Source organism: Rhinolophus sinicus, chromosome 12, assembly GCF_057876585.1.
Source record: "Rhinolophus sinicus isolate RSI-liver-muscle chromosome 12, RSI-T2T, whole genome shotgun sequence".
Classification (NCBI taxonomy): domain Eukaryota; kingdom Metazoa; phylum Chordata; class Mammalia; order Chiroptera; family Rhinolophidae; genus Rhinolophus; species Rhinolophus sinicus.
Window position 1 is genome coordinate 3,554,105 of NC_142512.1, and position 18,731 is coordinate 3,572,835.

Here is an 18,731-nt window from a genome sequence, read left to right on the forward strand (position 1 = left end):
AGCATCTGCTGCGTGCCAGACACTATGTGTACATGTGGTTTCCCTTAGTCCGTGTGGTACCTGTGTGGGTGGTGATGCTCTCCCCATTTTACAGATGAGGAAGCTAGAGAGGGAGGGAACTGCACAGCCACAGCAGAGCTCATAAGGGACAGGTCATGGACTGGGTCCTGTGTGTCTGACTTCAGCTCCTGCAGACCACGCCGCCTCCCAGGAGTTACCCTGTCTGTCCACTGCTCTACCCCTTGACCCTGAAGGTCACAGAACCAGCTGGCAGCTCCGTGATACTGCGCATGTATTTGTTCAGTCAGAATGACCTGCCCCTTTTGTTGCTTTACTAGGATGTGGTAGGTGGGATATTCTGAGCACCTGGTCCCAGTCCATTTGGAGAAAGAAATTTAGATTTTGATACACAAATATTCTCATTAACAAACTTTGTGCATGTGAAGTCTCTTAAAAGTATGAAGTTGGTCTTAAGGTTAGAGTTCTCCAGCATGTATTCTATAATGTCTCCTGTTTCTAACTCTGTATTAAGAATTTAAAAAAAAGAAAAATAGTAACACTGAGCGTGTGAGATAGGACACTAAGGAGACACACAGGCTGTTGCATTTCCTAGGCTCTGGAGGAGGCACTGTAGGGCTCGTGAAGTTGGTTTGCGTGGGAAGGTGGTGATGGTGTCCACCCCACTGTGGGCTATAGGCCAACATTACATGGGGCGCTCACAGCTGCAGCGGGGCCTGTGCTGGCGGGCGTGTGATTGGGAATGGGGAGTCGGGGCCGGAAAGCGGGAAGACGAAGAGCAGGTGAAAGTGGCCTCTGCTTTTCTTGGCTTTCTAGGATCCCAGGGCAACCGTGGTGGAGGTGAGCTGTAAGGCAAAGAGCAAGTGGAGGCCTCAAGCTTTGGACACTGTGGTATGTGTGGGAAGGATTGTGCCAGCCCCTGACTTCCTGTTTTACGCACCAGGGCCCTGCCGTGGATGTTGGCTCAGTGACAGGAAGTGTAACCCTTCACAGGGCCACACAGGAACGTGCTTGGGAAACACAAAGCCCAGAACATGGCCTGCTTTGCCTCAGGATTTTTTTTTTTAAGTTAATAAATGCAATATAAGTGCTTTATGTGGAGTTTCAGAAGCAGAAAGAGGAAGATAAATCACCCATCGTCTCACCATCCTTATGTGTTGCGTCCAGCGCAACACGGGCAGTGAGGGAGCGAGAAGGGGCGGCATTAGGTTAAAATTTAAGAAAGAAAGAAACAGAGATTTAATGCAGTTAAATCTCAGAAGGCCAGGGGGTCTCACAGCCTGACAAGAGACTGGAGCCCGGAATCGGACCGACTGGTGGCTTTTATTGATAATCATGCAAGGAAGTAGCGTTGTTTTTTCCACGGTCTGTGAGACTCATCTATCATGTCACAAAGGTGAATCAAGCCAATTATCCCTGTCCCCAAGCAGCCAGAGCGGAAAGCCCTCTGATAACTCAGGTGAGGTATGCACCTTCCTGGGGACAAATCTCTCATGTTGAACCTGTTCCGTTGAGCTAAGCGGAGAGAGCTGATCTTTATTGCCCTCATGACTTCTCACAATCAGGTGAGAGAGGAAAGCCAGAGTCCGCAATGGCTTTTCCCAGGCAGCGGGGAGGGGAGGCAAGGCCCCTTCCCAGATCTTCCAAGGCAGCTCATTGGGAGTCCCCACATGGTTCTGCGTGTCTTAGGTTGTTCCTCACGTGAGAAATCTTACCCATCCTTGGCTGCAAACTATCTTTTGGGGACCAGACAGAGAGACATGAGGTGCAAACATCATGATAAAACAAAGTCCCAAAAAGGCACAGTCTCACAGACTCTTCCTTCTTTAAGGAAAAACACGGGGTGGGGTGGGGGGGCAGTCGGCTAGGCTCCTGCGTGGCAACACTTAGGTAATCTTGGTGTTTTCCTATTTTTTTCATATGCCTATTTTTTATAGCGTTATCATTGGAGTAGTTTGTTTTTTCCACCCAAGTATTTTTTTTTCAGTGTTTCTGTATCATCTGTGTAAGCATCATTTTAAATACCTGTTGTATGAGCCTCTCAAATTTTTTGACCTCAAAAAGAGTCACCCTCATGGGATACATCTGAGTAAGCCACATTAGGAATGTCCCTTCCCAGTCACCACTTTGCAGGAAAATCCAGGGTATAATTCATGTGGGGGCTAACTCTAGAGGCTGACCCTGCAGAATGGCAGGCTGAGAAACAGTCGGGCACCAGTGGGCCATGCAGTCTTTATCTTGAGTGTGACGTGTGTGGGGCGGGGGAGTGGCAAGGGATGACGGGAGAGTTAAGGATTCCTATAGAAGGCGTCTGTGTTTTATTCCTCACTGGTTAAATGTGCTTTCACATGTAGCCAACACCAGGGTTTTTGTCACCAAGGGGAAAGGATAGCAATTATCTCCCAGGAGGCCTGAAAGAATGGGATTCAATATCCAGGGGGATTGGTGGGCCCGGATGGTGTTCCCAAAGTGTGGCTGTCAGACTGCCTGGGTTAGAAGCAGTGTGTCAGATGCCTGTTAAAAAAGACAGATTTCCGGCCTCCTTGCCTGCCCTCCTCTGGCAGAATCCCTAGTGCTCAGGGCCCGGGAACCCGCGTGCTTCCTGGATAATTCTTGCTTCTGCATGTCAGAGTCAGAGCACTGGAGTAGAATCTGACTCTGCCTGGCAGGCCCAGAACTCTGTCTGCAACACAGTGTTTCTCCCTCTGTGACGGGCCAGGCAGTTCTGGCGATGGGTGGTGTGGTTGTGTGGTGCCCTCTGACTCCCACGCTGCACCCTAACATGCCTGTCGACACATTTCACAGGAGCTTGAGAAGCTGGCTTCTCGAAAGTTGAGAATCAATGCTAAAGACACCATGAGGATTGCTGAGAAGCTCTACACTCAAGGGTAAATAGTCCACATTTGGGAATAGAATTTGGTGCATTTTTATCGGTCTGAAATGTTATAGAGTAGACCTTATGGGGAAATACAAACTGTCTAGGTAGATGTCACCCAAGCTCTGAAATAGAAAAATGTTGACACTGACTTCTATTTTCTGATCATGGAAAAGGCATTTCAAATTTTTTCCTAAAATCAGAGCCCATAGAGTACATTCCAATCCCACTCCTGAGCCCTGAGCAGCTCCCCTGGGGCCCTGGCAGGTGACAGCAGCACCCATCCAAGTTGTTTGCCTGTCAGAAATCAGCCTTGAGGGCCAGGGTCACCCCAGGGCCATCCAGGGACCAGTGTGCGGCCACACGCCACAGCTCCCTATGGAATGTCCAAATTGGGATGTGCTGTAAGTGAAATACATACTGGCTTTCAGAGACTCGTCTGACTCAGAATGCAGACACTCTCCGCATGTGTAAGGGGCTAAGAGAAAGTGATCACGTAGGCATAGGGACCATATTCTAAGTTACTGGGCAGCATTGTTGTTTCTGTATTTGAAGGAGCACAGACTGTTGCAGGTGTCAGGGCCGTGGGGCTCCTCCTGGGGTTACTGTCAGACTGATGCTGGAGCCACGGTGTGCCTCGGCCGCACAGCTGCCGGCAGCGCTGAGCTATAGTGAGCGTGCCCTACTGTCGGCTGCCTGTCATTTATCCTTCGGCTTCTCTGCGTGTCCCAGCAGGAGATCCTGCTGCTTCTCACCCCCTTGAGTGTGTGTGCAGGGGAGGGGGGCACATCTCAGAACTTGTCTCAACGTAGGTCACCAAGGTTGTCTTCGGTTGAGTTGGCTGGATCGGATGGGTTATTGCAGGTGTGAGTGGGTGTTTTCAATCTAATTCGGTTGTTTATAGACCAATTTCTTGTTCTGTTTGTTTGCCTTCATTTTAGGTACATCAGCTATCCAAGAACTGAAACAAACATCTTCCCCAAAGACTTAAACCTCACAGCACTGGTGGAGCAGCAGACCTCAGACCCACGTTGGGGGGCCTTTGCCCGGGGCATTCTAGAGCGGGGTGCCCCCACCCCTCGTAACGGGCACAAGTCTGACCAAGCTCACCCTCCCATCCACCCCACCAAATACACCAGCAGCTTACAGGTTGGTTTCCCTGATTGCTGCTTGCTGGAACCCAGAGGGAGGTGAGGGGTCAGTAGTGGGATGTGAATTTTCTCCGTGGGCTCTTATTGTAGGAACTAAGTGATTTTGAAGTATCTCTTCCATTTAGAAAAGAGATGTCAGGGTCGAAATTCTCCTATTTCACAATCTCCTGCTTGGCTTCCATGAAAGACGCCCAGGGTGGGCTCTGCTCTCTCCCCAGCCCCACCCACGTCCCCACTCTGTCGGCTCCCGCTGCTGCCTCGCTGCTTCCTGCACACCCAAAGGGCGCCCTTCCACAGCCCCCACACAACCACCTTCTCCATCCCTTGTAGACTAGAAACACCCTATTCATCTTCCTAAGATCAGTTTCCATCGCCTTCCCGAAACTTCCACATCATACTCCTGTCACGCCAGGACTGTCACACTCAGCTGTGCTTGAGCTTGTCCCATGTCTGTGCTTTTCTCCGCTGGGAATAAGCTCAGTGAGGCCCAAGCTAGTTATGCCTCTTTGACATCTGCAGGCTTATTGCAAAGCTACGTAAATTTTGGTCTTTTTTTTTTTCCTTCTTTTCATTACGTATGTTATTATTTCTGATTTTGAAAGTAATGTTTATTTTAGACAATTTAGAAAATATAAAAGATTGTAAGGAAGACAAAAATTGCCTGTCATCTCATCTCCTACCGAAAACCACCTTTTTTTCTATGCATGTATATACAATTCTTACAATAAAATTATAACTTTAGTTTCGTAAACTACTTTTTCTATTTTACATCATGAGTATTTCCCCATATGCTGAACTATTTTAAAGTATGGTACTTAAGGATTGCATAGATGTGCCATTATTTATTTTGCCAAATCTGTTTTTGAAGGATTGTTTACAACTTTTTGATACTTGATGTACTAAAGTTAACATTTATAAATATATAAATGTATATATATAATGTGTATATGTGTGTGTGTGTGTGTGTGTGTGTGTGTGTGTGTGTGTATATATATATACACACATAAATGCGGATCTCTCGGTACTTCCTTTGAATACATTCTCGAAGGAGAATGAGTGGGTATGAGTATGAACATCTTCCGGGCTTTGATGGGTTGAGCCTCACTAAGTGCTTGATGTCTGAATTGGTAGGAAATCACCGTGAACCCTGTGCTCAGGGAGTTGGTGGAAGGCTGCCAGGTGCATCGTCACTGTGTGTCCCACACACAAGTGGTTCTTCTGCGCTCGCCTTGTTTTCTGCGTAGGTGGGGTTATGTCCAAAGAATTACTCTTCAGGGCAAGAGGACTCTCTTGCTTCCCTTTGCCTGATCGGACTTGGGACGTTTATTAGCCTGGACCCATATGCACGCAGTGGATATGCCTGGCACCCCACTCCAGTGCGGGGGCTCCAGGAGCAATGAGCCCTGCTCTGCACAACTTCAGGCTGAAAGGCGGCCTAAACCAGGTTCACCTACCGATGATGCTGAGATCCTTGAGTGGCGATGCTCTGGTGGGAGTTTCAGACTCTTCTCTTCTTCACAGGGAGATGAGCAGCGACTCTACGAGTTTATCGTTCGCCATTTCCTGGCTTGCTGCTCCCAGGATGCTCAGGGGCAGGAGACCACCGTGGAGATTGACATCTCTCAGGAACGCTTTGTGGCCCATGGCCTCGTGATTCTGGCCCGGAATTATCTGGACGTGTACCCATACGACCGCTGGGGTGACAAGGTGATAAATCGTAGGTGCAGTCAGAGGTCAGAATCCATGTCTCACCCCGTGGGCCTCAGGGCGAGGGGAACAGAGTCGTATTCCCGACACTAGTGCCATCAGATGGAGCAGGGCATGTCCTTTGAACTGGAAGTTGTCTTTTGCCCGAGTGCCATGGCACAGGGATTTGACTGACGCTTCTGCTGCTCTCTGTAGACCCTTCCTGTCTATGAGAGAGGCTCCCGCTTTCAGCCCAGCACTGTGGAGATGGTGGATGGGGAGACCAGTCCACCCCAGCTGCTCACCGAAGCCGACCTCATTGCCCTCATGGAAAAGCATGGCATTGGTCAGTAGTAGCTCGTTGTCATGGTAACGTGGCTCTGGACACAGCAACTCTAATGTGGGTTTCATTCCCACTTTATAGCTGAAGTGAGGCTTAGAGAAGTTAAGAACTTAACCTAAGGTCACAAAGTGTGCGAGTTATTACAAGCTAGGTCACAATAACTCCGCTCTGAACCACGGCTCTGCACCATCCACGTGCAGGCACAGCTCGGAGGTACCGTGGGTGTGGTTGCAGACCAGGGCCATGAAGTGAGTCACACACTTTGGGTTTCCCAGCACGTAGAAAAGTATGTTTGTACTATAGTCTATTATGCATGCAATAGCATTATGTTAGACAGAAACAGTGTACGTACTTTAATTTAAAAATACTTTATTGCTAAAAAATGCTAACCACCTCTGAGCCTCCAGAAAGTCGTAATGTTTTTACTGGTGGGGGTCTTGCCTTGGTGTTGATGAAAATGCAGTATCTGTGAAGCCGATAACACAAGGGATACCTGTAAAGACAGACATTTCCCATAACTCAGAGGTCTCAACCAGGAGCAGGCGCTGTCAGCAGAGTTGATATTTTTGTCCCACACAGGGATCTGCTGTTCTTGTTTTATTTTGGATACGGTACCAACATTTAAAACGAGAGATTCCACATAAAAATCTGCCTCTTCACCTTTTAAACTATCTGGAGTTCTGGCACTTGGGCCTTCACTCCCACATCGACAGTTATTTGGATTGGAGTGGCAGCCACCTCCTGTCAAGATGGCTCACCCTGGGCTGCCCTGACTTACTCCCTACATGCCAGGGCCCCGTGGGGTCTCAGTTTGCCACCCCGCTATTAGCCATGGGTGGCGATGTTCTTAGATTTTTGTTAAAGCATTTCCCATAATTGTTTAAGAAATAGAAATTAGGTGGAGTTTTTTGTTTGTGTTTTTTTAAAGCTAGATCAGAATTGTTTTGCTCACTAAGACCCATAGCCCAAGCTTTCCAGGTGGCTCTCTCGTGCCTAACCTGCTGCCGCTTGTCATTTCTCACCACAACTCGAGGATTGTCTGTGGTGAGCCTGGTCCAGTAGGACCGTGCACGATGGTGAGGGAAGTGGATGAAGGGGGCGGTCAGCTCCCTGCGCATCTGCCTCGCTACCCGGTGAGTTTCGTAGTTCTGTAACCTAGGAAGATGTGCTCCCAGCTGGAGTCCACTGGCCGTCGCTGGCCCTCCAGAAAGCCCGTACGTTTAGGTGAAATTACAGGTAGTTTTCGTTCCGTGATTTGCTCATTAAAAATGTCTGAGGCCTAGGCCCTGGCGACACAGAGAGGAGAAGGCCTAGTCTTTCCCTTTCAGAGCTTGTCTAGCGGGAGAGTCAAACCAGACCATTAGCTGCAATACGATGGGTTCTGTGGGGGACAGGCAGGGAGGGACCTTAAAACCTCATCATAAGAATTCCTAATGAATGAACCAAGCCCAGCAGTGCAGGCAGGGCCTGAGGAAGGGCACGGGCAGGAAAGTACGTGCCGCCTGGGGTGGGGGACTCACAGAAATGAGGCCAGAAAGATGATTTGAACCATGCCAGGCCTGGGCGTTGGCCTGTGGTCAGCAGACAGCCATTTCTAAGATTTCTGAGGAAAGGAATGACAGAGACACATTTTTACAAAATGCTAACAGGTTTATTGACACGTAATTCACATACAGAATTCATTGCTTTAAGATGGACAAGTCAGTGTTTAGTGTATTCACAAAATTGTGCAGCCATCACTACAAGTCAGTTTTAGAGCATTCTCATCACGTCAGAAAGAAACCCCATGCCCACCAGCAGTCACGCTCCATCGCCCTTCCCTCCGATCTCCGCCAGCCAGAGGCAGCCACTGATCTTTGTGAGGCCATAGATTTGCCTGTTGTAGACATTCCTTATAAACGTATGAGGGAGTTATACAACATGTGGCCTTTTGTAACTAACTGGGTTCACTCAGCGTGTTTTCACGCTGAGCTATAGCATGTATCCGTGTTGTAGCATGGTCAGCCCTTTGTTCCTTTTTATTACCGGATACTCGTCCACATCTTGTTTATCAGTTGTTGTCTTATCACTGATGGACGTTTGGGTTGTTTCCATTTGGGGGCTATCATGAGTAATGCTTCCGTAGACTTTGTGTACAAGTTTCTGTGTAGACATGTTTTCGGTTCTCGTGAGTAGATACCTAGGAGTAGAATTGCTGGATCACATGGTGACTCTGTTTAATCTTTTGAGGAACCACCAGACTTTTCCACAGCAGCTGCTCCATTTTGCATTCGTCCAGCAGCGTATGAGGGTCCCAGTTTCTCCGTATCCTCACCAACATTTGTTATTATCCGTCCTTTTTATTACACCCATCCGAGTGGGCATGAGATGATATTTCCTTGTGGGTTTGGTGTGCATTTCCTTGATGGCAGAGCTGTTTGAAAAGATCCCTATGGCCACACCATAAAGAACGGGGTGGGTGGAGGAAGAGCAGAAACTAGGAGACTGAGGATGTAACGATGAGATGAGACGGTGTGGACTCTGGCCGTGGCTCTGACTCATGGAATTGAGGAGAAAGACTTAACCTCAGAGCTGGAGTTGGCAGCCTTAGTGAGCAAGCAGATATGAGGGAGAGCGGAGGGGCCGTGGTGGTTTCTACATGGGCTGGGAGTGAGTGGGGGTGTCTTACCGAGAATGGGAAATCCAGGCAGGGGAAGGGACCCGTGGGACACGTGGGAGGACGTCTGGATGAACCTGAGTAACCGGCAGTGGCTTCCAGGTACCGATGCCACTCACGCGGAGCACATTGAGACAATCAAAGCCCGGATGTACGTCGGGCTTACACCAGACAGGCGGTTTCTCCCTGGGCATCTGGGCATGGGACTTGTGGAAGGTGAGGAGGAGGAGGGAGCTTGCGGCGGGCGGCTGCGGGAGCCATGCGGCCGGAGCCCTGAGTGGTGCTGTCTGGGGCCTCACAGCACATTGCTCTTCCCTGTAGGTTATGACTCCATGGGCTACGAGATGTCTAAGCCTGACCTCCGGGCTGAGCTGGAAGCCGATCTGAAGCTGATCTGTGAGGGGAAGAAGGATAAATCTGTGGTTTTAAGGCAGCAGATCCAGAAATACAAGCAGGTTTTCATTGAAGCAGTGGCTAAAGCTAAGAAGTGAGTGCCAAGCCCCGCTGCCCTGCACACGTGGTGGTCAGTTCTGCAGCCTCGGCCCTGACATTTCCCTAAGTGGGAGTTTGCGGTCGTTCAGCAGAAACGTGGTGTAGACATGGAGACAAGCTGTTGACATTCTTTAACATTTTAACAAGGTGTATGTCCTCATGAGCCCTGCCCTTTAGGCTGTTAAATCCCCACCAGGCCAGCTCCTCTTCACAAGGAGCCCGTTACCTGGCAGGGCTGTCCACATACCGCTCCTCCACTTCAGGTTTTCCTCCTGCGTGTTGTTTGTTCCTTTCCATAGAGCTTTGCCGATGTAGAGACAATAACCTGAAATGGCTGGGACCCGCTGTTCTGAGCCCTTGGCTTCAGAAGTGCCGTTCTCTTGATTCTGATTGTCTTGAATTAGTAGACAGCACAGTCGTAGAAAACCCGGGCGCTGGTGTGCGACCGCTTGTTCTGGGGCGTATTTAGAGGTGGCCGCGTAGCAAGCAGTATGTGTGCGTTCTGTTACAAATATTTGTAACCTATGGCAGTTTTGAAAAATGCATGTGCTGGTTTATACTTAAACCCAGACACACTTCTGGAGTGTGCACGGACCTTGTGTGGTTTTGCGTGATGTGAAGCCAGTGACAAGGCAGAAATACCTGCCCTGTGGCTGGATCCCTCCTGGGAGCTGCCAGGGCTCAGAGGAGCCAGGGGGGTTTGGCCAGCACAGTTCTCTGTCTGCCTCCGTTCTGTGGCTGACCAAGCGGCCGGTTCCCCAGGTCACACACGTGTTGTGTGCACAGAAGAATGTTGCAAATGCTTTGTTGTTTTCAGGTTGGACGAGGCCTTGTCCCACTACCTCGGGGAAGGGGCAGAGGTGGCCCAGCAAGAAGCCATCTACCCGTCGGAGCCGGAGCCTGTCAAGAAGTGCCCCCAGTGCAACAAGGACATGGTCCTCAAGACGAAGAAGAGCGGCGGGTCAGTGCCGGCCTGCGCCCCCCGCTGCTCGCCCAGCGGTGCCAGGCCCCATTGTTTCATTTCTGGGGCGTTACTTAAAGGCAGCCTGCTGTGGGCAGCCCCCATTTGGGCTGGAGCTACACTGGCAGCCTCCTGGGACCTGGTCGTGGAGGCGTGAAGTGCTACGGGGTTCTGAGGAGAGGGGCGACGGCTGATGCTGGGGCTTCGGGCCCCTGTGGAAAGCACTCGCTCATCCAGTGTGTGGAGAATGGTGGAGAAGCATGAGCTTCAGACCCGGGGAGGTCTGGGTTCAAATCCCACTTCTGCCACATAATAAGCTTTGTGCCTCAAAGCGGGTACTTACTACTCTGAGCCCCAGTTTCCTCTTCCATATCCTCAGGGCGGTGGTGCTGTGGGAAAGGTGAGGATTCCGTGAAAGGGGCAGGGGTGTAGCACAGAGCCGCGTACATTAGAGATACTCGGCAACACTGCTTTGCTTCTCTCCTGGGTTTGCTGAATTGGGTCTGAACGTGTTGAACCCCTCTTCCCTTTCAGTGCAGCAGTTCAGAGTGGGCAGTTCGCCCGGGGCTCGGGGTGCCCGCCCGGCCCGGCCTGGCTGTCCCGCGCAGCCCTGCCGCCGGGGGAAGTCCACGGCAGGAGAGTGGCATGGGGTGGCGGTCATCATCGCTCGTTAGTCATCCTGTGGCTGGCGTGATGCCAGGTGCTCCCCAGGCATTACGTCATTTGACTCCATCGCGACCCTCCAGGGCAGGTGTTTCTAAGGAGTGAAAACAGAGGCTTAGGGGGCTGAGGCAGTTTGCCCATAGCAGGAAGCCCCGGGTAGCAGGAAAGGGGCAGTTTGAACCCCAGTCTTCACAGCGGTGTGCTGGCCCCTTAGGCGGCAGCATTGCTCACCCCGTGCTCTCAGAAAGCAGGGGCTAATGGCCCCGACCTGAGATCCCGTGTCAGGGCCCACAGACGTGGCTTAGCCAGCGCTGATGCCGTATCAGTGTGTAGTAAATGCTGTCGGTGGGTTTTTCTCCGCCACCAGTGGGTAAGTGGACTAGTAACCACAGGGGTGGATGGGGAAGACTTGCTTTTGTGTTAGCTCTGAGTTCTCTAAATTCTTGAGTCACGCAGGTGGGTCTTAAGACTGTCTTGTGAGATTTACCACTCCAGGGTTTATCTGATAATTTCTGGGGTTTTGGAATTGCTGTTTGAATCGTTGGGATTTGGGGTTTGTCTTTCCTGGTCTAGTCATCACCCAGGCGCGCTCCAAGGGCCTTGTAAACTGTGTGCGTGTTGGCTAGTCCAGTCCTACATTTCATGACTGGGAGGCATCAGGAACGCTGGCCAAGAAAGGCGTGGCGCAGGTGCGGAGAGTAAAGGCTCTTTCGTCACAGACAGCGTTCTAGTCCTGGTGCCCAGCTCACTTCCTGTGCATCCTGGGGCAGGTCTCCAGACTGCTCCAAGCCTCAGTTTGCTCCAGTGTAAGCTGAGGACGCCACGAGGAAGAGGCGAGACAGCTCAGCACAGGGCCTGAGCAGAGCCCTCGGGACTCGGCAGTGCGTGTTCCAGGTGTTGGTAGTGGGTTGGCTGTTTCTAAGCAGAAAGCAGTCAGCTGTAGCCGTGTCACTTTCTTAGGGAGGTGAGAAATAAATGCAGGCCAGTTCTTCTAAGTCATTCATTACTGTGACTGGATTCATTTAAGTGTCCTCCAGAAAAATGAATGCCTGTAATCAACTGAAGAAAAGTTGCTTTGCCAGATGGGCAACAGCCTAGGACTGTTTCCCCTGCTTCTCGTGGTCTCATGTTGGCTCCTGCCTCCCCCTGGTCCCCGTGATCTGCAGGTTCTACCTCAGCTGCACGGGTTTCCCGGAATGTCGATCAGCCGTGTGGTTCCCTGAGTCGGTGCTGGAGGCCAGCAGGGATGGGAGTGTGTGTCCAGTGTGTCAGCCACACCCTGTCTACAGGTGAGCTGGGTGCTGAGTCAGCTGGGACTGGAATTCCAAGACCTCAGAGAGGGTGTCCGCTGTGCCCAGCAGCAGCCAGCTCAGCAGGCCTCGTGCCTTCCCTTCCGGTGCCATGAAAGGCTGCGGAGGCGGGGCAGCCAGGCCTGGGCCGGGGCGGGGGCTGCCCCTCCGGCTGGGCCGCACTGCGAGCGCTGCGGAGAGGACATGCATTGAATGTCGCTTCCAAGTTCTCCCCAAGCCCAGGGTCCTCATGGAGCATGGATCCTCCCACCTTTTGGTCACTTGTGAAAATCATTGAGGAGCCCAAAGAGCCTTTGTTGTGGGTTACGTGTATCAAGATTTACCTTTTTCTAAATTAAAGTGGAGATGTCTTCCAAAATTTAGTTTATTGTTTATAACAAGTGTACTGCATGCTAACATAAGTAACATGTTTTTGGCTAACGTGCCTATTTCCCAACCCCTCAGAAATAAGAATGTATGGTTTTCCATTTTTGTAAGTCTCCTATCCGGCTTAATAGGCGCCAGCTGGGTTCTATCTGCTTCCGCAGTCCGCTGAGTGTATTGCCTGTGTTGTATGGTGTGGTCTCTGGGAAACCACTGCCAACACTTGGAAGAGTGAGAGCACAACACATTTAACTGCTTAGCGTTGTTACAAAATAACTTTTGACCTCAGCTCGAAGCCCCCGGAGGCTGCTGAAGCACAGTGAGAGCCCTGCTTCGGGGGGAGCTTCGGTATTGCCCCGCCTCACTGGGGGCTTAGGCTCATGTGCCCCCCACTCTGCACTCTTGGGAAGACGGGAGGGGGCTGGGGGGGGGCTGGTGCCTTGGGGACGCTTCCTGAGGCAAGGGAATGCTGAGGGGAGACCTAGGCTGGGTACGCTTCTGGGGACCAAGGAGAAGCCTCTTGCACCTGGTAGTGAGTGCTTCTTCTCGTCTTCTGGCCTCTCCAGGTTGAAGTTAAAGTTTAAACGTGGGAGCCTTCCGCCGACCATGCCTCTGGAACTTGTTGGCTGCATTGGTGGATGTGATGAGACCCTGAGGGAGATCTTGGACCTCAGGTTTTCACGGGGCCCCCCCAGAGCTTGCCAGCCAGCCGCCCAGCCCGCTGGCTACCTGCAGGCTAGCCAGTCCTTGAACAGAATAGACAGCCAGCACAGCCACCCCCGACCTCCTGACACCAAGCCGGCCAGGCCCTTGACGGCTCTGGCCCAGAATCTACCACCACCCGCTGCTGCTGGTGAAAGCAACTCCGTGACCTGCAACTGTGGCCAGGATGCCCTGCTGCTCACTGTCCGCAAGGAGGGTCCCAACCAGGGCCGGCAGTTCTACAAGTGCCATGGCGGCAGCTGCAGCTTCTTCCTGTGGTCCGACAGCAGCCATCCAGAAGCAGGAAGGGCTCCTGCCTCCACATCAAGGCCCCCAGGCGGCTCACTGGGGCGCCCACTGGGCTCGGGGAACCACCCAGGTGGGTTTGGCAGACCTGGTGCTGACCGTGATGGTGGCACATCCTGCTTGTGCGGCCAGCCCGCTGTCAGACTGACTGTGCAGAAGGATGGGCCCAACAAGGGGCGTCAGTTCCACACGTGCACCAAGCCCAGAGAGCGGCAGTGTGGCTTCTTTGAGTGGGTGGACGAGAACGTGGCCCCAGGTGAGGAGCAGTTCCGGAGCGGGGCTGGCGGTGGGGTGTGCAGCCCCCTGCCTCAGACTGCGGGCAGCGGGAGAAGGCAGGGGGCGGTGGTGGGAGCAGGACGGGGAGTGGGTCGCCTTGCTCTTCCGTCTCCTCACGGGACCGCGTTCAGCAAGGCAGTGAACTGCACCGTCTTCATTGCAAACCAGAGGGTGCCACCATGAGTTGAGTAGCTTCACCAGATAAGCATGTGATCATAGCTTTACAAATCAGGAAGGTGAGGCCCCAACAAACGGAGTGATTTAGCTCAGGGTCACAGTGACACAGCCCCACATCTGAGTGGAGGTGACCTGCTCCCACAGTCCTGTACTCCTGTAGCCTTTGTGAACCTTGGAAATTGTTATCATCAGTCTCAATTAATCAGGTGAAGAAACTGACCCTCCCGTCTCGGAGCCTACCCAAGGTTACACGGTTTGGGTCTGATACCCCAACAGTGGGTATGTGATAACTGGCACCACTGCTGGGACGCACCCACATTTGAAGTGTGTGAGAGGTATAGCTTAGGCATGCGGGGGCCACTCCTGTCCCCGCTGGAGGGAGGGGGTGTCGGACCTCCAGGACAGCGGCCCAGCTCGTCGTCCTGGATAGTCAGGCGGTCAGTGCTAAGAGGCCGGTGTAAGGACTGGAAGCAGCCAGAGCTTGGGTTCCTTGCACGGAACGTAGGGAACAGGTCGTTGGTCACGGGCCCACTTTGCTGCCTCACCACACAGCATCAGGCCAGCTGCTTGCCTGGTGTCCACTTCAGTGAAAAGGGCGTGGTGAAGTGACATCAGTGCCCCTTTACCAGGACGGTGAGAGTGGGCCGAGGCCTTCAAGAGCTTAGGGCCCAGGTAGTGACGTGTGTTGGCAGAGTGGAGGGGGCCTGGCCTGTGCGGTACGTGTGACTGCATAAAGGTGGGGAGGGCACCTCCACCCAACACTAACCTGTATTTCCGTCCCCTTCAGTGTGTCCTCAGCCTTCCCCTGACTCTTCCCACAGGGACTTTTGGAGCCCTACCCGGGCCCGGAGGCAGAGGAAGAACCCAGGGCCCGGAGTCCAGAAGCAAAAGAGCCCAGTCCAGCTCCTCAGACGCAGGGTCCACAGCCAAGAAACCCCGGAAATGCAGCCTTTGCCACCAGCCTGGACACACCCGCCCCTTCTGTCCTCAGAACAGATGAGGGCAGGGCGGGGAGAAAGGGCCACTTCCTCAGATCTGCCCCTTTGGTCTCAGAAATGAGTTGTTTTCACTAGGACCATGTGGTCCTTCACAGCCCTGGAGGCGCTGAGGAAAGTAGTGCGATTGGAGTCTGGCCTGCGGTGTGACCGAGTCAAGATCCAGACTGCCCCTCAAGGAGTCCGTCTGTTGGACAGTGGCCCCCTGCCCGGGCCACTGTGGAGAAGTCACTGCAGCTTCTCCCTGTGGGCCCGCTTGGATTGTTCCTGCGAGCACTACAGAGAAGCTGGGAGCAGAGCCTTGAGCCCTGGGGTCCATGCATGCCGTGGCTGTGGCCACAGGGCTGCCTTTGGCTCAGAAAGCACCCTGAGGGACCAGTGCTCCCAGAGCAGGCTCTGGGCAGCCTGGAGGGGGCTTCTCTCCGCAGATGTCCTGAGAAAGGAGGGTGTACAATTCAAGGAAGTGGTCTTGTCCTAAAATTGTGTCTATAGAAGAGGCTTTATTCCTTTACCTAAAAGCCGCTGTACCTGGGACACTCCCAGCTCACGTGCCTTAATAAAGAATTCTACCCCTTTACTCTGGTGGGTATGGTGCAGTGTCTGGTGAACAGTGGCAAGAGTGGCAAATACACCAGCCAGTGCTCGAGGGGCCGCTCGTCGGCCTCTGGCCCCGTGGCCTCCCTCCCAACCCTCCCCTCCCTGTCCGTGTGCTACGTGGGAAGCCTACCCTCTGGCAGCCCCACAACCTGCTTGCTCCGCAGAGCAGAGCAGATCCAAGATTCCGAACACTCTTCATCTTCCATACCTAGGGAAGTTGCCACGTTTCCTTGTTTGCCTTTACAAAGAGCTTGTGAATATTATGTAACCGTATTGGCTTTATTTTGTGCTTAGAAGACAAGCAGGAATGCGGTGTGGGTCGCCCAGCTGCGTTGCTAGCGCTATAGCTGGTGCAGAAATGAGCTGTCCTCAAGTGTTGGGACTCCTGCCCCTTGACCTTTGGACCAGTAGGTCTGCCCAGGTGGAGAATTTTTTATTTTGTTTATGTTTTTATTTTATTGGGGAATATTGGGGAACTGTGTGCTTCTCCAGGGCCCATCAGCTCCAAGTCGTTGTCCTTCAATCTAGTTGCGGAGGGCGCAGCTCAACTCCAAGTCCAGTCACAGGGGCACAGCCCACCATCCCATGTGGGAATTGAACCAGCAACCTTGTTGAGAGCTTGCGCTCTAACCAACTAACCATCCGGCTGCCCCTGGAGAATTTTTGTAAGTGCAGATAGATGCCTGGAATTGCTCCTGGAGAAGCTGATCAGTGAGTGTGGGTCACGGCCCTGCATTTATGTCCCATCCCCCACCTCCCCCCCAACCCTGGCAAGCACCAGTCTACTTTTCTGTCTGGTTTTACCTGTTCTGAACAGTGTTTCACATAGATGGAATCATATAGACTGTGAGCTGCGTCTGGCTTCTTTCACTGAGCATGGGGTTTGCAAGTGTCATCCACTGTGCAGCACACGTCAGTCTTTATTCCCTCTGTGACTGAACGCTGTTCCATTGGGTAGGCCACATTATGTCCATCCATTTACCAGCTGGTGGGTGTTTGGGCTGTTACGACCTTCTGGCTGTTGGGAACAGTCCTGCTATAAACGTGCAAGGATTCGGACACCTGTTTTCAGTTCTTTGGGGTATGTATGTAGGAGTGGAGTTGCTGGGTCCTAGGGTAATTCTGTGTTTAATAACCATACGCTTTTCTGCAGCAGCTGCACCATTTTCTATTCCCACCAATGCACTAGGGTCCTATTTCTCCACTGTCTCACCAATACTTTTTTTTGTGTGTGTGGCCACCCTGGTGTGTGAAGTGATATCTCATTGTGGTTTTGACTTGCATTTTCCTAATGACCACTGATGTTGAACATTTTTTCATGGGCTTGTCAGCCATTTGTGTATCTTTGGAGAAATGTCTACTCAAGTCTTTTGCCCATTTTTCTTTTTAATTTTTTTTTAAATTGGGGAACAGTGTGTTCTTTTTCCAGGGCCCATCAGCTCCAAGTCGTCGTCCTTCAATCTAGTTGTGGAGGGCGCAGCTCAGCTCCAAGTCCAGTTGCAGGGGCACAGCCCACCATCCCATGCAGGAATTGAACCGGCAACCTTGTTAAGAGCTCACGCTCTAACCGACTGAGCCATCCGGCCGCCCCCAATTTTTCATTTGGGTTGTTTGTCTTTTTGTTGAGTTGCGGATCTTTATAGATTCTGGATACTAGATGCATTTGTGGGTTGTAATCTTCACAGGTCCCCCGTGTGTGCCAAGGCCAAGAAGTGCTGGATCAGACCACCAAGGACAGACCCAGCCCCAGTCCTGGTGCTCGCTCAACCTGCTGTGCCCCCGGGCCTGGGCCTTCCCACGCCTGGGCCCCTTCGTCTGTAACGCGTTAGTCAACTGGAGGCTCTTTGGTGGAGGGTGACAGGCACATTCACAGTGAGAACTTCACCAGTACAACCTGTGAGGGGGTTTTCCATGTCTCTTGGAGGCCCACTCAGGCCAGCAGCATTTAGTGCACTGACAAATAGATCCTTCCCCCTCCTACGGCGACTGGAAAGGTGTGAGCCCCGTCTCATACAGCTTGACAGTGCAGGATTGAAGAGAAGATGCCCCCCGTTTATGAGCCCTGGCCGAGGTTAGGAAGCAGGCCAGGTGGTTTTGCGCCATTCTCAGCCTTCCAGCTCCCCTGCAAGGGCAGTGGAGGCTCTGATGTGTTAATGCCTTCTACAAGCAGCGAAGTGGGAATTGAAGCAGTCTGCCTCCATGTCTACACCTCATAGCCCCGTTCTCCATCCCCAGGTGAGAACCTGCGTGGCAGGGGAAGAGCCACCTGCCGTTCCTCGGAGAAGAGGAAACCTGGCTGACACCTCTTGAACTTACCCACAGCGCTTCTGCCTGCCCCAGTCTGAGAAACAGCTCGAGTGGCCACCCCCACAGTTGCTAGTATTTGAGGAAACTGATGCTTACACCTCTTGGAGCAGCTGGAGGCTAAAAATAGCTTCACGCTCACAGCCGGCCTCTCTCCAAGCACCAGGCCCAGTGTGCCCAGCAGCACCAGCCTGGGCACTGAGACCCCGCTGCCCTTTGGGGTGAATTCACAGCCACCTTTCCTTTCAGGGCCATTACAGCCCACAGCTTCAGCTGTGCAGACCCAAGGATCCCTGGGCTAGAGTACAAAGGTGGTGCGGGCAGGGGGGGCTGGGGGGCACCTGTGCGCCTTATGCCTGACTTAGACCCCCTGCGTTCACGCTGCGGGGTGGTGCTCGGGCAGCCGGAAAGTGTGTTGTGAAATCACACAAGCGAAAGAGCCTGCGAGGCCTGAGGCCCCAGCCAGTGAAACTGTGTTGTCTCAGGAAATGGGCAGCTGTGCAAAGATGGCCCAAAACAGCACTTGTGTTGGCCTTTGGAATACACTGGTTTTCATCTGCTACACCCACGCTTCCTCATTGAATTAAGTACAAGCAAACTAATGTTACTGGGGGCGGGAGGGGGCGGCGTTAAGACTTTTGATTAGAGAAGAAAAGTGTACTTTTGGAAAATGCAAGTGTGTGATGTGCCAGGTTGAAGGCCCTCGTTTTGGAGAACAGGACAGGTGGAGTAGTGGCCCTGGATGAGGGGCTTCGGGGTGAGCTATTCCAGACCCTGACCTTGGGCCCAGCGCCCTTCTTGTACCCAGAGGAGGTGCACACCTGCTCTACAGCCCCTGCAGGATTCCTGTCTGCCC

General features: G+C 52.5%; 1 protein-coding gene across 4 annotated transcripts in view; it reads left to right on the plus strand.

Moving 5' to 3' along the window:
- Positions 1-15,551, plus strand: part of TOP3A (DNA topoisomerase III alpha) — a 29,040-nt gene extending 13,489 nt beyond the window's left edge. For 3 of the 4 annotated variants that reach the window (XM_019753735.3, XM_074320606.2, XM_074320607.2), the window contains 11 exons: positions 835-909; positions 2,824-2,906; positions 3,835-4,042; positions 5,566-5,751; positions 5,947-6,076; positions 8,832-8,945; positions 9,051-9,216; positions 10,039-10,182; positions 12,012-12,134; positions 13,085-13,782; positions 14,801-15,551. In XM_019753735.3, the coding sequence (XP_019609294.3) occupies positions 835-909; positions 2,824-2,906; positions 3,835-4,042; positions 5,566-5,751; positions 5,947-6,076; positions 8,832-8,945; positions 9,051-9,216; positions 10,039-10,182; positions 12,012-12,134; positions 13,085-13,782; positions 14,801-14,979 (2,106 nt within the window). In that variant the 3' untranslated portion in view covers positions 14,980-15,551. The remainder of the gene's footprint in view (positions 1-834; positions 910-2,823; positions 2,907-3,834; positions 4,043-5,565; positions 5,752-5,946; positions 6,077-8,831; positions 8,946-9,050; positions 9,217-10,038; positions 10,183-12,011; positions 12,135-13,084; positions 13,783-14,800) is intronic. The other variant, XM_088801864.1, reaches the window with a different exon arrangement.
- The last annotated feature ends 3,180 nt before the right edge of the window (positions 15,552-18,731 follow it).